The 20,584-nt window shown below is 36.5% G+C and overlaps 1 protein-coding gene across 4 annotated transcripts in view; it reads left to right on the top strand.

Moving 5' to 3' along the window:
- LOC136832728 (solute carrier family 38 member 10) overlaps positions 1–18,574 on the top strand; it is a 50,543-nt gene extending 31,969 nt beyond the window's left edge. For all 4 annotated transcript variants that reach the window (XM_067094242.1, XM_067094240.1, XM_067094241.1 and 1 more), the window contains 2 exons: positions 7,325–7,466; positions 15,368–18,574. In XM_067094242.1, coding sequence (XP_066950343.1) covers positions 7,325–7,466; positions 15,368–17,943 — 2,718 coding nt within the window. In that variant the 3' untranslated portion in view covers positions 17,944–18,574. The remainder of the gene's footprint in view (positions 1–7,324; positions 7,467–15,367) is intronic.
- The last annotated feature ends 2,010 nt before the right edge of the window (positions 18,575–20,584 follow it).

Below are 20,584 nucleotides of genomic sequence, written 5' to 3'. Positions count from 1 at the left end.
TCGACTACAAAAAATTTCAACCTTCGGTCAACTTTGACTCGACCGAAATGGTCGAAAAACGCAATTGTAAGCTAAAACTCTTACATTCTAGTAATATTCAATCATGTACCTTAATTTTGCAACAAATTGGAAGTCTCTAGCACAATATCTCGATTTATGGTGAATTTTGAAAAAACTTTTTCTTACGCCCGCGCGGTAACTCGGCCGAAAATTTCAGAAATTCTTTCGTCATTTTGTCGTAATTTTTGCACTGTTCTATATTAGCCGTTACATAAAGTTTTATATATGAAAATGTGTGCAATTTCATGTAGAATACAACAGAAAATAACTCATGGTTGTAGCTTTTATCAGTTTTGAAATATTTTCATATAAATCACGATAACTGCCAAAATTTCAAGCTTCGGTCAACTTTAACTTGACCGAAATGGTCAAAAAACGCAATTATAAGCTAAAACTCTTACATTCTAGTAATATTCAATCATGTACCTTCATTTTGCAACAAACTGGAAGTCTCTAGCACAATATTTCGATTTATGGTGAATTTCTGAAAAAAAAAATTTTCCTTACGTCTGCACATGGTAACTCGGCCGAACATCTCAGAAATTCTTTCGTCATGTTGTCGTAATGTTTGCATCGTTTTACATTAGTCGTTACATAAACTTTTATATATGAAAATGTGTGCAATTTCATGTAGAATACAACAGAAATTAGCTCATGGTTGTAGCTTTTATCAGTTTTGAAATATTTTCACATAAATCACGATAACTGCCAAAATTTCAACCTTCAGTCAACTTTAACTCGACCGAAATGGTCAAAAAGTGCAATTGTAAGCTAAAACTCTTACATTCTAGTAATATTCAATCGTTTACCTTCATTTTGCAATAAATTGGAAGTCTCTAGCACAATATTTCGATTTATGGTGAATTTTTAAAAAAAACCTTTTCCTTACGTCTGCGCGGTAACTCAGCCGAACATCTCAGAAATTCTTTCGTCTCGTTGTCGTAATATTTGCACCGTTTTATATTAGTCGATACATAAAGTTTTATATATGAAAACGTGCGCAATTTCATTTACAATACAACAAAAAATAACTCATGGGTGTAGCTTTTATCAGTTTTGAAATATTTTCATATAAATCACGATAAATAGAAAAAATTCGACTTTCGGTCAACTTTAACTCGACCGAAATGGTCGAAAACTGCAATTGTAAGCTAAAACACTTACAGTCTAGTAATATTCAATCAATTGGCTTCATTTTTCAACAAACGGGAAGTCTGTAGCACAATATTTCGATTTATGGTGAATTTTTGAAAAAAAAAATTTTTTACGTCTGCGCGTTACGAATTCATGCATCATTTTGTGATAATATTTTCTCTGTGTTGCTTTGATCATTTTAAAATTTGTTATTTACCAAAATCATTGCAATTTAGTGTACAATACAACTAAAAAAAATTAAGTCATTAGCTTTAACCGTTTTGCTTACAGCGCGATTTGTATACAATTATATACGAGTTTTTTTTCGCTTTCATATATTCCAATATTTATATATGATAATGATATTTTTTTCATTTCTGATGGTTGCATACTAAACTTCAGGCAATGACAAAAAAAATAAGCAAAAAATGAACTCTTAATCTTAAAAACTAAGCGTGCTGTGATTTTTTGAAAAAAACTTTTTTTCCGCTTCGGCGCTAACTCACCGAACGCCGCCGGCATACAGGAGACGTTTTTGTAAATAGGGCTTCGGCGTTAAAGGGCTAATAGACTTCCCCAAATGTCTGCTTCAGAAGAGAAGCCTTCTAAAGCAGCCTCACTTCCATCTAGGCTTATCAACTCTCTCAAGCTTGTCAGAGGAAAGGGCTTTTCAAGAAAAGCTGCAGAAGCAACCACCAAATGTAGATGTGTCTTCTGCTAATGTCTGTCAGGCGAAGTGGACAATTTTTCGTGATTGGTGCCGAAGACACAGCGAATCGTCTTCTAAAACCTCTAGCACAGATCGCTGATTTTTTAATATTTCTGAGGTTCTCTCGAGGCTTAGCCACCACTACAATCAGAGGTTATAGATCTATGCTAAATTCTGTGGTGCAGTAGAGAGAGCTCTCTGATAGTTAGGTTGTCAATTTTGGGTTGTAAGTCTGTTATGTGGTTTTTTTAGTCGTAAGCTGGATTATAAAAGAAGAACAACATGAACAGCTGGGTGGCTTGCATAATTGTAGCATTTTTGGATGGGTTAGGCCAGGAAAACTTTCAAGTGGTAGCAGAGCGTGATTGGTTAAAAATGGATGGATCTGATGGTAAACTTTGGGAGATGAAGTGGAGAAGAGACTGTCCAAGATTTAGCCGGACGCAGGGCTATTATAAAGGATGGAGAGGACAAGTCAAAGATTGGCTTGTGGTGTGTGGAGAAGTGAAATATTCGGGGATAGAGATAAGAATGAGCTCAAAAGGAAAAGCTTTAGAAGTAACAGAAGGAATAGATAGCTAGATGAAGTGTATCTAAAAGATACGCTAATGGAAAATTACAGTAAAATGAAAAGCTAATTTAAAATAGAAAGAGATTCTAGTGAAAAGATGAGGGATTTTATCATTAGGTACGGAAAGGCAGGGTCAGAATGTAGTAGAGCGATAGGGAAAAGCATGCTTGAAGGGGAAGCAAAGGTTTTCATGTACTAGAACAAGCAAATCTCACAGAAAATCAAAAACAAATGGTATTAGCAGCTTGTGGTCAAGGAAAGTTGAAATCTAAAGCAGTGTCACAGATAATGAAAAGAATATTTGAGGGATTAGGGAATAAAGAGGAGGGGGAACGGTTAGGATCAGAAGGCTATGTGAATATTGGGAGAGGGGGGAAAACCAAAGATATTGGAGGGAAAAGTGAATCGAGGTAGAGGTGGAGTAGAGAAGGGAAAGTAACACTGTGTGCAATATGCAAATCGGAATGGCATTGGGCTAGAGGTTGTCCTCAGAATTTTCAAAATAAGAAGAACAGAAACTGAACAAGAAGAAGAAAAAGTTTATTGTATAGGAGAAGTTAGTAAAAATAGAGGAAGAATCTTGGGGAGAGGTGGATGCAATTTTAGACACATGATGTAAATCAACAGTTTGTGGGGAATTGCGACTAGCACGCATTGTCATGGGTTTGAATCAGGAAGAGCTGAGGAGAATGAATGATATTAAGAAAGAGTCTAATAAAGTATTTAATTTCGGTGAGTCATCATACAAGTCGAAAGGAGTACTGGAAATACCAGTGAGATTGAAAAACAAAAAGTTCTCTTTGAAGACAGAAATTTTGCAGGGTGATGTACCGTGGTTAATAGGTAAGAAAACTGTGAGTAAATTTAGAAGAGAATTGTGTTAAAATAGAAGTATATGGAGAAATGAAGGTAAAAGTTAAGAGAAGAAAAACAGGGTCACTTAATAATACCAATTTTGATTAGGAAGGTAGAAGTAGAATTGTTACTGGAGGGATGGAAGGGAAAGAGTCTAAGGGAAATTAAAGGTGCAGTGATGACGTTACATCTACAGTTTGGTCACGGAAGTGGGGGTAAAATATGGAAGCTAACAGAAGAAGCACAGTGGAGTGATGGTTTGAGAGAGAAAGAAAAAGAGGAAATAAAAAAGTTACTCACAGACTTGATTGCAAGTTGTGAAGTATGTAAAAGATACAAAAGAAACCCAGCTAAACCAGTAGCGGGATTTTCTTGGAGTAAAACATTCAATGAAGTTGTAGCAATGGATATGGGAGAGATAGAAGAGGTAAAGGTCTTAGTAATGTTAGATATGGCAGTGAGGTGTTGTCAGGCTTTTTGGATAAAAGTCAAGAAACCAGAAACTGTTATAAAGAGACTTTTTGACGGGTGGTTTGCTATATTTGGAGCGCCTTCTAAAATATTATTTGACAACGGGGGAGAATTTCAAAATGAAAAAGTGAGGATGGCAGGAAGATGGAATATTAAAGTACTGGCCACAGCATCTGAATCTCCATGGAGTAGTGGAATGTGTGAAAAGACAGTAGGCATAATCAAAGAAAGCTTAAGAAGGATGAAAGATGATGAAGTGGATTGGTCCATAGCATTAAGATGGGTAGTGAGTGCTAGGAAATGCTTAATAAATAATGGTGGTTTCTTCCCTAACCAGTTAGTACTTGCCAAATTTAATGGGAGAAGAAAGTTCAAGTCCTGCAAGCAGAGAAAAAGGTATGGAAGAAAGCATAGTAAGGGATACACTGAATGCAATGCATAAGGCCAGAGGAATGTTTATCAAAAATGAGTCTGGCAATAAAATAAGAATTGCTTTAAACAAAAATGTCAGAGAACATAGATTTGAAGAAGCATTAGTGGGAGATGAGGTATTCTATAAGAGAGAAAATGAAAATGAATGGAGAGGACCTGCTCAGGTAGTGGGAGTACTGGGTAAAACAGTAGTGGTTAAACATGGGGATTCTCTGAGAGAAGTAGCTAGAATACTTGTTACTAGGATTCAAAGACTATCACCGGAAAAAGAGAAAGTACCTAAAGTAGATAAAACACACACCGTGAAGGATGAGTCCTGTGCATCAGAGGAAGGGAATATAGATAGGCAGGAAGGAAAGGAGATGATAATGGGCTGGATAAGGAATGCAGTTATAGAAGAGACTATAGAAAGAGATTTGGCAGAGGAAACACTTGAAGATGAAGGGGGAAAGTGAGGTAATAGAAGAGATACCCAAATTCAAAAAAGGAAATGGAGCTATAAACAAATATACAGGACAAGTAGAAGAATGGACTATATTAAGTCTTGCGGGAAAAAGATCAAACAAATCTTGGGCTGATTTGTACAATGTAGAAGACTCAATGTCAGGTGACAAGGGATGGGCCAACTTAAAGGATTATAGTCATGTAGAAAAAACTGAAGATGAAGAAGAGGTTTTGCTAGGATTTGAAAATAGAAGCATAATTGAAGCTAAAGAAAAAGAACTGCAAAGTTGGAGAGAAAACAAGGTATATGAGGAGGTAAATGACGGGACAAAAAGCTATATCTACAAGATAGATAGTAACTGAAAAGGTAAAAGGGGGGGAAAGGATATGTAAAGCAAGATTGGTAGCTAGAGGTTTTGAAGAAGAAATGGCTGAATGGGAAAAAGACGCTCCTACATGCAATGCCTAAATTTACAAATTTTGTTGACATTAATAAAATTGAAAGATGTAAAAACTGTGTATCTACAAGGTGATGAAATACAATGAGAGGTTGGAGTGGATTATGGAAATTGAAGAAAACTGTTTATGGGCTTGAGGATGCAGCAAAGGCATGGTATTGTAAGGTGGTAAAAGTGGTGGAGGAGCTTAAAGGCGAGAGAAGTAGACTAGAACCTAATATATTCTTTTGGAGGAAAGACAATAAATTGAATGGTATTTTATGTACACAAGTAGATGAATTTTGCTCTGGAGGAACTGAAGGATTTTTAAAGGAAACAATTGGGAAATTGAAAGGGAAATTGCAAATAGGAGAACAAGAAAGTAAAAGTTTTAAGTACAGTATATAGGAGCATAAGGAAAATGGGATTTGTCTTAATCAGTGGCAGTGTATAAATTCTATAAGAGAACCAGAAGCTAGAAGATTTACAGGTAATAGAGTATTAGGACAAAAGGAGTTAACAGAATATAGGTCAGTGGTAGGACAGTTGAATTAAGTAAAGCTTTTAAAGAAGGAACGACTCAAGATATGAAAAAGCTGATTAAAATAGTAAGAAAAGCTAAGAGCATAATGGGAGAAGTGATAATAAGTGAGTAAGAAGAAGAAAAGATTTATTGGGAAGCCTGTGCAGATGCTTCATTTGGGAACAATTGAAGATGGTCATACACAATTGGGTTATGTGATATCTTTGACAGATGGTAAGAGGAGAAGTCCATATGGTGGAAATCCAGGAAATCCAGAAGAGTAGTAAAGTCCACCATTGAAACAGAAGCTCTGAGTGTGGGGGAAGCCATAGAAGGATTGATATATTTCAAACATTTGTGGGAAGAGATAGTAGGAGGGAGAAAATTAGAAGCATGGGTTAAAACTGATAGTACAACCCTATTGACTGCAATAAAATCAAGTACTGGAGTAAGTAGTAAGAGATTAAAAATTGATATTGCAGCAATAAGAGAAACAATAGATTCTGGAGAAGTAAAGGAGATGAGATGGATAAAAGGAAAGCATCAAATAGCTGATGTATTGACTAAAGCTGGAGTTTTAGGGGGAAATATTAGAAATTACGTTGAGGGTAAAGAACTGGAGAATAATCGAGATTAGAGGGGATTAGGATAAGGGGTTGGAGGGGAGGGAGAAGGATATGTGTGGTTATATGTTAGTTTTAGAAGTTTAATCATTATTATTTTATTTTTATTTTCTGCTATAGTTAAATGGTATGGGCGTTACGAAATGTAATAAAAGCTCGTGTTTAATTTTATAAGATTTTTTATAGCAAAACATTCTTTATGTTTAAAAGTATCTGTGTTGTGACATCATAGGAAGTGACATCGTTAGGATGACAAATGGCGGGAGGGAGAAAATGTAAACAAAAATAACAAATGCAGGCGGGAGTGTTGAAAAGACTGTGGTTTGGTAGAGAGACCTCTCTGATGGTTAGTTTGTCAACTTTGCATTGTAAGTCTATTTTGTGGTTTTTTGTAGTAGTAAGCTGGATTATAAAAGAAGAACAGGTGGGTGGATTGCGTAATTGTAGTATTTTTAGATGGGTTAGGCTAGGAAAACTTTCAGAGGCGACTCTCGGCTTTACTGCTGCGTCACTACGGGTTGAGATGAACGCCAACCAGAGGCAGCATCTTCCTGCTGCAGCTCACTCACCAGTTAAGGTTACAACAAGCATTACACCAATGCTAGATACCATTCTATTTCAGATTCATCTCCTTTAATGAGTGTTCTTGGATGGAAAATGTCCATGCTTCCCATCTCTTTTTACTGTGGGATTCAGTTATGTAGTTACTTAGTAAGTTACGTATATACAAATGACATTTTCATGATAAAATAAAGTTTTATATACTTACCAAGTAACTACATGATCAAAGCCCTCCCACCTCCCCACCCAGGGACATAGGGCACAAACGAATTGGGCTCTTCAGCACTGTTGTACTTATTCTTCCCTGGTAGTGGGCGGGGTCCAGTTACTTACACTAAAACAATAGCTTGTTACCACGAATTTCAAATTTGGAACTGCCACGGTTAAGTGAAACTAATAGCTATGTAGTTACTTGGTAAGTACAGTATATGTAAAACTTCATTTTATCATAAAAATGTCATTTTTCTGTCATGTCTGTACATAATACTTTTTTCTTATTTTCAGGGTATAATGCTCATGGGACTAATGTTGATTGTAACTGGAACATACCTGAATCTAGCGCACATACGCGAGGTTCAAGAGTTGCCCTTGTCTCCTACAGAACTTGCTAAAGCTAATGTGGATCCTCAAATGCCCAAGATCATGGGTGAGTATCCAACTGTTTCACATTGAGGGATTTTATCAGATGCATGGTTTTATGCATGTTTCCATTTAACTAGCAAAGAAACTCATTAAATTGTAGCCTAATTCTCATAGTACTAGCTAGTATTAACCCAAGCTTTTGGTATTAACCTCAAGCTTATGACCTGAAGTTAATATAATGCTTGTATTACAGAAGATCAAGTGCTTTAGTCAAGAGGACATGAGTTCTAGGGTGAGGGCACTAAATGTCTTTCAGCTGTTGGGGAAAAGCCATGGGGATCGTCTTATATGTATCTGGAGAATAATTCTCTCAACAAATAGTACTGTTAAGTGTGAATTATTTTAGCCATCAAGCTAGTGTCCACTACATGGGAAGTAACCAAGCACTCCCAAAACGTAACTGAGTCACCCCTAAGGTTCTATTACCTGTGCTATACAGCCTAATAAGACACTTATTCTGTTGAGAAGGATCAGATTGCCATGGCAGGACCATTCTTTCTAATTCAACATTATATTCCAAGGATTTGGTAAACATTTTGGTGAAAAGAAGTCATTCCATCAACTGTGTATTACAGTATTACATAAAAAAAATTGAAGAGAAAATGAGGTGAAACAAAAGCACGGAATTAAGTTCATTAATGAACTTGCAGAAGTCTGTTTTGAATGTTTGTGGAAAGTTGTACCTGATAGCCATGTTTCGACTAGAAGGAATAGAGAAAAGAAGGTTTGGGGAGGCAGTCTTTCCAAACAAATTACAGGCAACAGGTGCTGTGAGGCAATTCTAGGATTAGTTGTAAACTAAATGTTGCAGTGCCCATTCCGTAGAAATTCAATGATTTTTATTTTTATTGAAAAAGCATTTATATGAAACAGCCATAAAAGGCGACTTCCTGGAAAATCAAGCAAAGAAGAATGGAATGGAATGGGAGAGAAAACAGTGAAAAGAAAATTATGATGACAAATTAACAAACAAATATTTATTTGCAAGTCAGAAAATTAAGGAGGTTATTTATGAAGCTTTAAAATAGTATGAAAACTCCTCTTCAGCTTGAGCATGAGCATAGGTGATAGTGTCAAGAAGACCATTCCAAAGTTTTTCAGTGATTTGGGTACTGATGCTCTGCAAACTGAACAACGCTGTATAAGGAAAAATGAAGCTGCCACTCGGAGATATATTGTCAAAAAGATAAAGGTCCTGGCAAGGTGCTGGCAACCTAGACAGAAAAATGGTATGATTCAGGTCCATCATTGCCCTAATCACTTTAAGAATGGGAGCCTTTCAACCATGCCAAGTGTTATGATGACATAAGATGCATTCATAACTCAAGTTCTGTAGAAAAAGAAACCAAGATACTGGAAATAAGACATTGTGTTGTCAGGTTTTCAGAATCAATTAAGTACTGATTACCTATGCTTAGCAAATCATGGTGCAGGATTGGCAAAGAATCAAGTTAGTTTTGCTGAAGTTTTAGCCTCATACATCTCTGACTGCATCTTCTTAATCAGGTGTTTAGGCTAGAAGAAACTTAATTTCATTTTTGGGAGTGTGTGAAAATATGAATAACATCTGGAGCCATATGATAAATATGTTTTCTTTTGTATATCATTAAAAAGTAATGTAGCTTTCCATTGTGTATATGGTCTGAAAATAAATATTTTATCTTTTAAAAAATTTTGGCCCAACAGTACTCTATTTAGTCATTCCTAAAGAAAGTTATATTTCATAGCAAAACTGTTTTTATCTCTTGTAATATTTGTTCATTGAAGTAATAGTAAGATTTTATAGCAAGTTTTTTTCATGGAATACTTTCCGTAGTAACTGTAGCTTTTTATTATGGTTACAGTATTAGTTTGTTTGATGCCAAGAGTATCTGTAATACAGAATAGTAATTTCCAAGTACAAAGAGCATTATTATATTTTTCCACATAATTTTATGAAATTTATTAATTACAAACTCCTGTTTTTATGGTATTACTTTTATTGCCTTTTGTGTTAGGGTTCTTACATGATGAGCTTCATTTTACATGGTATTACAGTAATACCTCGAACTTATGTGAGGTGAGGATCCAGAACCCCCCCCACCCTCGTGTAAGGCAAGGATTCGCATAAGTTTGGTACATTCACTAAAAATGCTAATATGTACCATATACTGTATGCTTATTTCTAGAGTTTAAACCCTAAATATGACAAAATCATGCTCCCAAAACACTTTAATTTCATTTAAAAGGTAGCATAATACGTACCGTTCTGTAATTCATATTTCATTTTAGTACCGAAAGAGAGAGAGAGAGAGAGAGAGAGAGAGAGAGAGAGAGAGATGAGGTTGTCCTTATGTTAAATATCAAGAGAGTGAAATTATTTATGAATTTTTATGGAGACAAAGGGATTAAAGTGTGAGAGAGAGAGAGAGAGAGAGAGAGAGACGGGGTTGTTCGTACTTTAAATATCATTAAAAAAAATTATTCATGGTATATGATGGAGAGAGAATAACTTTGGAATGAGAGAGAGAATTTATTCTTACATTAAATATCAAAAGATGGAATTTCATGATTTATGAAGGAAAACAAGAGAGAGAGATTTTTTAGTATCCTTCTGTAGCAGTATTTTCTTTGACCAACAGTGGACAACATTTTCTACCCTTCACGGTCAGTATGTCAACATGTCAAGATACCTGACGGTTGGGTTACGGCCCCCCCTCACTCTGAAGGATTGGAGAAAAGACTGGAGAATCTAGTTTATTCTTTTAATTTACTGTAGAAATGCAAAAAATTGTAATTATAGTATGAAAAATATGAAAAAATTTATAACAAAGTAAGTCACATTTATCTATAGAACTATAGTATACAAAACAAATAAACATACATATGCATGTATAACTGAATCACGAAAATATGGAATGCAATAAATATGTAAATAAAGACAAAATCCACAAAGGAAAGAAACACTGGAGTGCTGCGAGCCCTTTCGACTGGCGTCCTTTACTTAGCGGACTTTATTTATACATATGCTAAAAAAATCTCTCTCTTATCTCACAGAGAGAGAGAGAGAGAGAGAGATATGTGTACATCAACAGCTGTTTGGTGATTTTGATTAATTTTACTGTATTATGATGTAAAGTATGCTAGTATCATGCAGTATTTATGTATAAAAATTATACAAATTTTTCATACCAATTTTACACATAAAAACATGAAAACTTATAAATTACTTGAAAAATTAAACAGAACCACTTCTGCAGGGTTTCTCAAGGATTTTGTAAATGTCGCATGTCTGTGAAAAAATCGCACATGCCAATTACAGTGGTTAGTCCAATGGAAAGTTCGTGTGTCTGTGAATTCGTGCAACTCAGAGCACGTAAGATCGAGGTATTACTGTAAAGCAAAATAACATTGGGTTTAGCAGACCATACTTATTTGGCTCCAATTTTTTTTTTTTTTTTAAGGTATTTGATTTGTAAATTTGTAAAAATCTTAAGGTTGAATCACTCCCACTGTTATTTTTATCAATAGTGGTATTTTCCCCTCAGTAGTACCATGACAATAGATTTTTGTCTTTTTGTTATATTTAGCACAAGCTTTAAAAATGCCCAGTGGCATTCAAAAAACCGTACCTGGTCCTGTTAAGGTTAACTCTGACATCAAGCCACTCAAGAATGCAAGTATTCCAAGTAAAATAATTGCACCCATTGAAAAAGGATATAATCTTTCTACAAACAAGACCAATTTGAAATTGTCCCCCAAAGTGTCCAATTAAGAAAAACAGGTAAGGTGTGTGTTATGAACTTGCACTTTTTTAATTGTGAAATGCTTCTTGGAGTAGCCTTAGCTTTGAGGACACCAGCTATATAATATTACCACTTAAATAGTATTGCCACACACTATTTTTCCTATATTGGTGGACCTTGTATATCTGTAAATACTAAACTGGTCGTTTTTACTACTGCAGGCATGTGAGGTTTTTTGTGGTATGATGAGTGTCAATTAATGTGAACAAAGGCAGGTAAAAGATGTGAGAGTCATCCCAAGGTAGAGGAGCTCTGGTCTCCCATGCTGGCATTTATTTGCTCAGCTCTGGTTATTGACCGCCATGGATGTTGGTGGTCATTGCATGACCTTTTTTTCTCTTCATTCTTCATCGTTTTATTTTACAATTATTCCAGTTAATTACCAGCTGTATTGTTATCTGTATGCAGTAAATTGTATCTATTACATGCAGTCCTCGGCTATTGGCGATCTGGTTTTTCAGGGCTTGTCTAGTGACGAAAACTGGCAATTTTCAGTGCCGAATTCCTTTTTATCAGCGCCAATAATTGCATATTGGCGCCAATACATACCTAACAGAGGCAGCAATAACTGAAAATCGGTGATTTTCAGCACTGAAAAAGTGCTGAAAATGGCTGATTTTCAGTTATCCACGATTTTCGCTTATCATTATGCCATTGGAACAGAACTCCTGCCAATAACTGGGGACTGCCTGTATCATCATAGTCATTTTCTGAAAGCCAACATTTTGTGCGTGTGGGGTTTTGTGTAGTGGTGTTGGTTGTTTGTGAGTGGTTAGTAACTATGAAGTTGGCTATTAAATAGTGTGGTTGATGGCATATAGCCTAAGGCTCACCATTGTAGAGATGCATCTCAGGTCAGGGGAGCATATTCTGGTAAAAATAAAAATTATCCTCTTTTCATCGCAGCTATCCCCACTGGATTTTTCTCTTAGTATTCAGATCTTACTTTAAGTATTCAGATCTTACTTTAGATAAGAAAAACTGCAATTTTAGGAATTTAATGGGGTTCTGCCTCAGCCTAAATACTCAATGTAAATTGAGTAACTCTTGGCTGAGGGTCAAGATGATGGTGTCCTCAGGGATTTTCCTTTGCTCGTGGATCAAGTCCTAGAAGTCTGAACAACAAATTTTGGGCATAAATATGAAAATAGGTTTATTTTAAAATATGATAAAAACAGCATTTATTTAGATATGATGATTGGCTGCACAGAACAGTGATTGACAAAATTGTGTGGCATACATGGATGGTATGACTGGAGGCTCTGTACTGTTGAATGTCTTGCCCATACGTATATTAGGTGCAATTTAACACTTTGCAACCTGACCCTTGTAATTTGACACTGTATACCTCGTTTGACCAGGCATAGTGGCGGAGGTAGAATTGATACAGTTGTAGGGGTGTGAAACATAAGGTTGTTATCAACAATTATTATTTTTATGCTAGACTTGTCCAGGAAAGTAGTGCATAGATGTGGATATAAAGCTAGTCTACTGTATACTGAGTTGATGTAATTATGTACTTTTTAGAATTTTGAAGTTTGTCAGCATATAGTTTAACATGGTACTTGACATCTGTAGCAAATCACTGAAAATTAGAAAAACAAAGTCAGATATTCTTGAGACTGATACTTATCACTGCTTACACATTCTCAGTGTCACTAAAACTTGTTGAAATTCATATATTGTGGTCAAGGCTTTAGTCTTTGGCTTCCAGTGGTAAAGTACATAGTGCCTACCAGACCAGTTTCTTCTGTATGTCCAGTGGTCCTTCTGATTTGCCTTTAATGTTTAACTGAAAGTGCATCCTTTCATACAATGTATATTGTGTGTTTAAAGTAACATTTCTTGAAGGGTTGCAGATTGGTCAGGTTAAATCAGCCTTGAAGTAGCTAAATGTATTTTATATATATCTTATGTAATATGAAAGCTGTCTGTGACACCCATTCTTATATGGATTGCTATTCTACAGTGATTTAGGAGATTATTTTTTCTTTTATCATGAGAAACTTGAATCATGACCTTTATATCTCATCTGTCATCATATAATTCTTTCTTTCCCTGGGCAGTCTCTTCTTCTTGGACATGAGGCTAGCTTCCTGCCTTTTCTGTGTAAACAGTACTTTTGGCTTGATTCTCTAAAGCCTATGCTGTTACAACTTAAGCATCAGTGTGATATATGCTTGTCTTCAGTTTTTACAGGAATATAGTAAAAATTCAAGCTCAGTGGTTATCCTGTTATGGTCATTCTGTCAAACCAAACCCTCCATGTCTTATAAGTCAGTTATATTATGTTCTTATGGATTAGACCCCCCCCTCAGCTTTTACCTTTTCCATTCAAGATTGTGCTAGGTGGCAGTGTTGGTCTGCTGTCTTGTAGGCTTCTTGCTGTTATTTTCTTTGGTATTGTACTAAGTTTCTCATCACTAAGGGAGATAATATGATAACACTGTCATCCCTTTCCTTATTGGTCCTCACTACTTAAAAAGTTAAATTGTCAGGGCAGTGTTCATTCTCAGCTTGAAAATTGATTGAACCTTGAGTAAGGAAACTAGGTTTTCCTTGGTTTGTATTGTAAATGTTGCTGCTGAAGATTAAGCAACCCTTTCATTTTCTCTTCTTAGTTTTCTTGAGATATATAGAAATTAAATGTAAATACAAAGTTGCTGTGACATTACATTAATCATTTTTATGCTTGTGCGAAGCTGAATACAAGTAAAGAAACAAATACATGGTCTAGATTGGTAATCTCATTCATTCAATATATTTTTGGCACTGATCTTGCTCTGTTTTTTCTGTTTAACTAGAGCAGTTAGTTAGTTATAAATGATTTGTTTAACCAGACCTCTGAACTCTTTTAGGATTCTTCTAGAGCAAATTGGCAAAAGTAATGTTTTACAAAAAACATGTTTTCAATAAACTCATTGATCATTAGAGCCTATTTTGTGCCAATGATACGAGCCACACCAATTTGATAGACTTTAAGAGAAGAAAGGTTAATTTAGCATTAGAAAATTAAAACATGATAGTAAAAATTGAGGGCAAAAAATACCTCATCAACTTCATTTGATGAAATGCACTGTAGAGATGTTAAGTTCTCATATCAGTTGATAATTATGCAAATCTTATATAAACAAAAGAAAGCACTTTTTCACTCTTAATTTAACGATTGCAGTTTCCTAGCTAGGGAATTTAACTTTTAGTAAAATAGCATGTGCCTTTATTTTTTACAAGGAAAGTACTGTACTGCATATATTGAATGTATAATAGCAGCCCTTTTTTAATCTCATGGTTAGTTAAGTAATATTTACTACCTGTTATTACAAACATGTAGGTACGTAATGACTTTTTGTTCCTTGCCTGTTGTCCCAAACCATGTCTTATTATCTTTACACCAAGGATGTAAGGTACATTGCATTGAAGATTTTAAGGTACACTGTACAAAAGCCTTTTCCTTTTCCGTTACTCAAAAGAGAAGAAAAAATAGAACAAAAATCCCTTAGGAAAAATGCTTACAGCAATGCAAGCTCTTACAGATTTTTTTATATATTTTCATAACATTTTCCTATATAAAATCTTTACCCATCATTTATTCAGACATGCAGTGATTACCATTAATTGTTGTTATTCATTGCAGATTGTTCTTTTTTTTACCTTTTCATTAACACTTTTGTGTAATACAGTATTCCCACCAGTTGGGTGCATAAATTCAATTTATTTGTGCATCTACTGATAGACTGTGTGCAGTGGTTTATTATTTAATTTGAATATTAAAAGTGATAACAAAAAGACTGTACATGTTCTTAACTTTCATTTCAAAGCACATACAGTGTTTATGTTGACTGGTTAAAAATGACCGTAGAAAGTAGATCATTTAAAATCGTACTTAAGACAGAATTTGTAATTTGCAAGTGTTGTCAAAGTAAATGTGTTTGACACGTCTTTTGTTCAAACTTAAAATAGCTAAAGTTTGGTAAACTGCATTACAGAAGTTGTTTCCTTACTGATATAATAATAATAATAATTCTTTAAAATATAGTGATAATTTCAACTTTTCAACAACAGTAAAACTTAAGGAATATCAGTATCAAAAGTGTTTTCTAAAATATATTTTTCTTATCAGATGTAGGTGAGGGTGAGAAAGATGGCAAAGCTGTACCTGCTGGTGTTGCAGAAGACTCAGCTACCAGGAAAGAGCCAGTTGCACCTGAACCCCCACCTGAAGAGAATGTAGGTTTACCAAAAGAAAAAGGACAGAGTGATGGAGAAGATGTGGAAAAGGCTCCTGATAAAGTGGAAGAAAAGAACAATAAAAAGGATAATGGTAACATTAGTAACAACAAAGAAAAGAAAAAAGACAGTGCAGGAAATAATGAGGGAGACCTCCTCAATACTAAAAATGAAGGAGATACTTTACATCCAGATGCTATTCAAAAAGAAGAGAAAGAAAATGAAGAAGAAAAAGACAAGGTTGAGGAAGGAAAGGACATAGAGAAAAAGCAAGCTGAAATTTTACAAAAGATGGAGGTGCAGCATCAAGAGCAACAGCAAATTCTTGAAGAGCAGAAGAAAATCCTTCAGGAGTTGAAAGATCATAAACTAAAACAGGAAGAAGAGGAGGCCAGGAAACAAGAAGAAGAAAAGGCTAAAAATTCTGGAGCAGGGAATGTGGTAGCAGTTCAGGATTCTCAAAAGCTAGAGGGAAATAATGCAGGTTTTCAAGTAGGAATTCCACTAGGTGTTGATTCTTTGGTAGATAATCATTTCAAACCATCATTGAATCAAAATAATTTATTGTTAAATCCACAGCCTATCAATCTGGCAGAGTCAAACATTTATCACCCTGAGAAGGAAGCAAATGCAGTTGCACCAAGCCCCAAAGCTCCTGTTCCGACTGTAGATCAGAGTATCTTATCAAAAGTAAACAGCAATCCTGCTGTAGATCTCAATGTTAAGATAAACCCTCAACTTCCAATGGCATATTATCATGCTAATGCACCCAGTTTTGTAGGAAATGGGATAGTTCCTGCTGGTAACCAGGTTCCTGCTGACAGTGTTGCCGGTTATGCAGCTGTAGCGGGAAATGTCGCAGCACAATCTGCCCAAGCAAATATTCCAGTTCAGTCTGGCTCTGAGGTAAATGTTGATGGCAAGCCACTTGCTCCTGTAGTGGGAATGCCAGTTGAGCAAGCTCCAGTAAATGTAGTTCCTCAGCCTGTGCAAGCGGCTGTGCCTGGCCAGCTTGTGCAATTGCCAGTGCAAGGTCAGCCTTTACAAGCTGCTGTGCAAGCAGCCTTGCAAGGCCAGCCTGCACAGGTAGTAGGACAGGGTCAGCCTGTGCAGGCAGTAATGCAAGGCCAGCCTGTGCTGGCAGCGGTGCAAGGCCAACCTGTGCAAGTAGCTGTGCAAGGCCAGCCACTGCAAGCAGTAGTACAAAGCCAGCCTGTGCAAGCTGCAGTGCAAAGCCAGCCTGTGCAAGTAGTAATGCAAGGTCAACCTGTGCTTGGCCAGCATGTGCAGGCACCAGTGCAAGGCCTACCTGTGCAAGCACCAGTGCAAGGCCTACCTGTGCAAGCACCAGTGCAAAGCCAGCCTGTGCAAGCACCAGTGCAAGGCCAACCTGTGCAAGCACCAGTGCAAGGCCTACCTGTGCAAGCACCAGTGCAAAGCCAACCTGTGCAAGCACCAGTGCAAGGCCTACCTGTGCAAGCACCAGTGCAAGGCCTGCCTGTGCAAGCACCAGTGCAAGGCCAACCTGTGCAAGCACCAGTGCAAGGCCAACCTGTGCAAGCACCAGTGCAAGGCCAACCTGTGCTAGGTCAGCCTGTGCAAGCACCAGTGCAAGGCCAGCCTGTGAAAGCAGCATTGCAAAGCCAGCCTATGAAAGCAGCAGTGCAAAGCCAGCCTGTGCAAGTGACACTGCAAGACCAGCCTGTGAAAGCAGCAGTGCAAAGCCAGCCTGCGCAAGCTGCTGTGCCAGTCCAAGCTGGGCAAGTAGTTATACTTAATCAGCCTGCTGGAGCTGTTGCACCAGATCAAGGCTTACAAAGCACTTATGTAGGTCAGCCAAAGCAGCCAAATTTACCTGCTCAGCCTGCACAGGTAGCCTTGCCTGGTCCAATTGCACAAGGAAGTGTAGTAGGTCAGCCTGTACCAATTGCAAATCATGTAGGTCAGCCAGCTGCAAATGAGGTTATTGCAGGGCTTCCAGCTGGTGCACCAGCACCCTTATCTCATATTGAAGACAAGTTAAAAGTTGAAGTTGTTGGAGAATCACAGCCATCTCCCAGAAAGGAGGACGAAAGAATGAATAAGAAGAAGAAGCAGATGAAAGAATCTATTTCACAGAACAGTCAAGGAAAGGTTCCAAAAACAGGAGAAATTTCCAAATCAAACAGTTTGAAAACGAAAGCAGGAAAGGTAGACTCTAAAAAGGAAAAGCTGAAAAATGTTAAAGGAGACATTTCAGGCCGAGGTAAGGATATAAAGAAAACCCAACACGATGAAGAAAGAAGAAAGCGAGATGTGGATAGTTACTCCAACTTCGATCTACCCCAGGGTGAAATATTAAAAGAGCTAAAATGGAAAGAATTTGGTGATGTCGTGTATGATACTCGTCATCTTCTTTGGACTGGACGCTCCAGAAGAAAAAAACGCAACAAGGGTAGAGATGAAGATTATTATTGGGACGAAACATGAGTGAATATTTCATAAAATATGATTTAATGTGCATTTCTGTAAGTCATTATGAGAAAGAAGTGTTTTGTTTGTTTTTGTAAAGGCTGCCCGCATGCCTTATTTTTCTTTTATTAATTTTGCATTGGTTTTTGCAATCTGCGGATTCCAAGAACTCACGCTGATGTGTCTAATGATAAAAGTGTGTTATTGTACGTGCTTAAGCAGGCCTTGTGCTCTACCTCGCCACATAAGAAAGATGTCTGAGGTTAAACATTCCTATGTATATTTTTTATATGGAATATTTATGGAAACAAATTGTAAAGCAGTAAGATGAATTAAAACAGATTAAACCCACCTGTAAACTCAAACTAATAACTGCAGATGAATGTGATAGGTGATCCAGAAGCTCAGTGTCCTGTGTCTAGTTTAACCTTATATTGGCCGTATACTGTACCATTGTTTCAGAATATGTTGTGCAAAGTGATATGTTTTCAAAATGCTGATATGCTTGTGGATAATATTGTATCTACTCATTGTCTTCCATCATGACACCTCTTCCATATCCTGCATCATATCTGCTGCATCTGTATATAAATTGTAGTATAGGTATATTAATCTAAATAATGTAAGGAAATAAAAATAAAGCACAAAATGCACTGTTATTAGACTTAGGGAGTGTAAAAGTGTTTTACCCATACAAAGGACAAATCTCTTACCTTATTTGTGTATCATTAACAGAAAGGCAGATTTAGACTAAATAATTCCTACTGTATGGTTAAACATCCCAACCACCAAGGGAAGCACTATATTACTTGTGCCAAAGCATTACAGCATTTTCTTATGAATGGTAGTCAGCTGAGAAAAACACTGATGGAGTGGCTTCATTTTAGCAGAGAATTGGGAGTGCTTGTAAATGAATTTGCAGTATATGCTTTGATGAGTAGAGAAAAAAAATTAATTGGTGGGGCCCTTTTCCTAGTAGAATTTCTTAAAGTACAGTTAAATTTGAAAGTCTGACCCCCTGCAGATGCACACACACACACACTTTGAGCTGGTGCATTCTCCACACTGGAGAGTTTGGCAGATTATTGAATTTGATTGTACATCCCTAGGTGCTTTTGTGTGAATCATCACCATGATCAAACCTCCACATCAGTGAAGTAGCATCAATTTCTGCTTCATTTACATCCTTCCACATTTCATCCACATTACCATTCAGGGATTTGGATACTCCACACATTTTGAAAGTGTTACTGTAAATCTTATCTTTCATCTCTAGCTCTCACAGATGATTTTTGTACGCTTTGTATCTACACTTTCATAACCAACTTGTCAGAATTCATTGTTATTTCATCTGTTTACCAGTATTGCTGTGTTTTTGTAGTGGGTATTGTCTGGGAAGAACTAAATTCAACGGTGATCAGAATTAACGCTGTTAATACCTCATTCACAATGAGCTTATACAAAAGATACAAGGCAGTGTCATTAATCTTTGCATTGTCTTGGGTTGGCCTTAGCTAACCTATTTCTTATTTTATTTCTTGCTGTGAAGTACCCAACACTGCTCAGGAATCATGTCTTTTATGTGCTTTTCTAGAACAGTTCAGTGTAAAGTGTTTTCTATTTCACACTTCATCTTGTTATGCTACTTAGTACATATTTTGCCATTTCAAGCTTTAAACTACCTTCACATTTCTGTGTATCAGTTAGAAAATGCTGCTGCAAGAGGTCCTTTATTTTAGTATTTAAGGGAATTGGCTCTGCAAGGTTTTTTCGATTGGCCCTTGTAACATAATCTAGCCAATCACGGTGTTTTATCTGCAGAGTGTAAACTACCCATATGATGAGCCAAGTACATTCTGCTAATTTACCATGGCAGATGACCAATCTGCTAATTTACCATAGCAGAAAGCTTTGACAAAGCTTGGTGAAAGAGAACTCTGGTCAGGCAGTTGAAAAAGTGCATCATAACCAATAGGATTGCCACTAGCTGATTGTTTGTTCACAGTTTGTGAGGTGTAAATGACGAGTGGTGTATGATGTTAGCTTCTTTTGCTGTGATGTTATTTTAAGGTATGTTAAGTTTATAATAATAAACTTTCATTAATTCAAAGAAAACCACACTGGTACAGGGAGCTGCTATATCCAAAATACTTAGTTGTAAAAGGAGAATATGAGAAGTAGGCAGTTGAAAGGTTTAAAAGGTGGAGTGGAATGGAGAAGAAAGGACTGGAACCAACATAAGCAAAGGGAAGTGTCTGTGTGAATGTTTTGGGAAAGATGTTGAAGTGAATTGTTTACTGTTTACTGAATGTAATGGATGGTGGCACAAAAGGTGCTCAAGATTAAAAGATGTATCCAGAGTTAGGTTTTTGATACCCAACTACAATATAAGAATAAATAGAGAGTAGAAGGACAGTGCTTAGAAGTAGAGTAAATCTGTTACAGTCAGTACATGCTGGAATGTGAAGCAGGGTGTTGAGAGAGCAGTAAAAAAAAAATATAGCTGCAGCATGACTGAAATGGAGAGAGATTGCTAGAATACTGGTAAATAATAATGTATACCATTAATAAAGAGAAAAAAGACTTATGACTGGTACATACATCTACATGGGCACTGACAAGGAAAATTGTGAATATTTTGAAAAATTGTGATTATAGA

The sequence above is a fragment of the Macrobrachium rosenbergii genome, chromosome 50 (assembly GCF_040412425.1).
Source record: "Macrobrachium rosenbergii isolate ZJJX-2024 chromosome 50, ASM4041242v1, whole genome shotgun sequence".
NCBI lineage: Eukaryota > Metazoa > Arthropoda > Malacostraca > Decapoda > Palaemonidae > Macrobrachium > Macrobrachium rosenbergii.
Note: the sequence above shows the minus strand (reverse complement) of the source record. Positions and strands in the feature narration are given on the sequence as shown.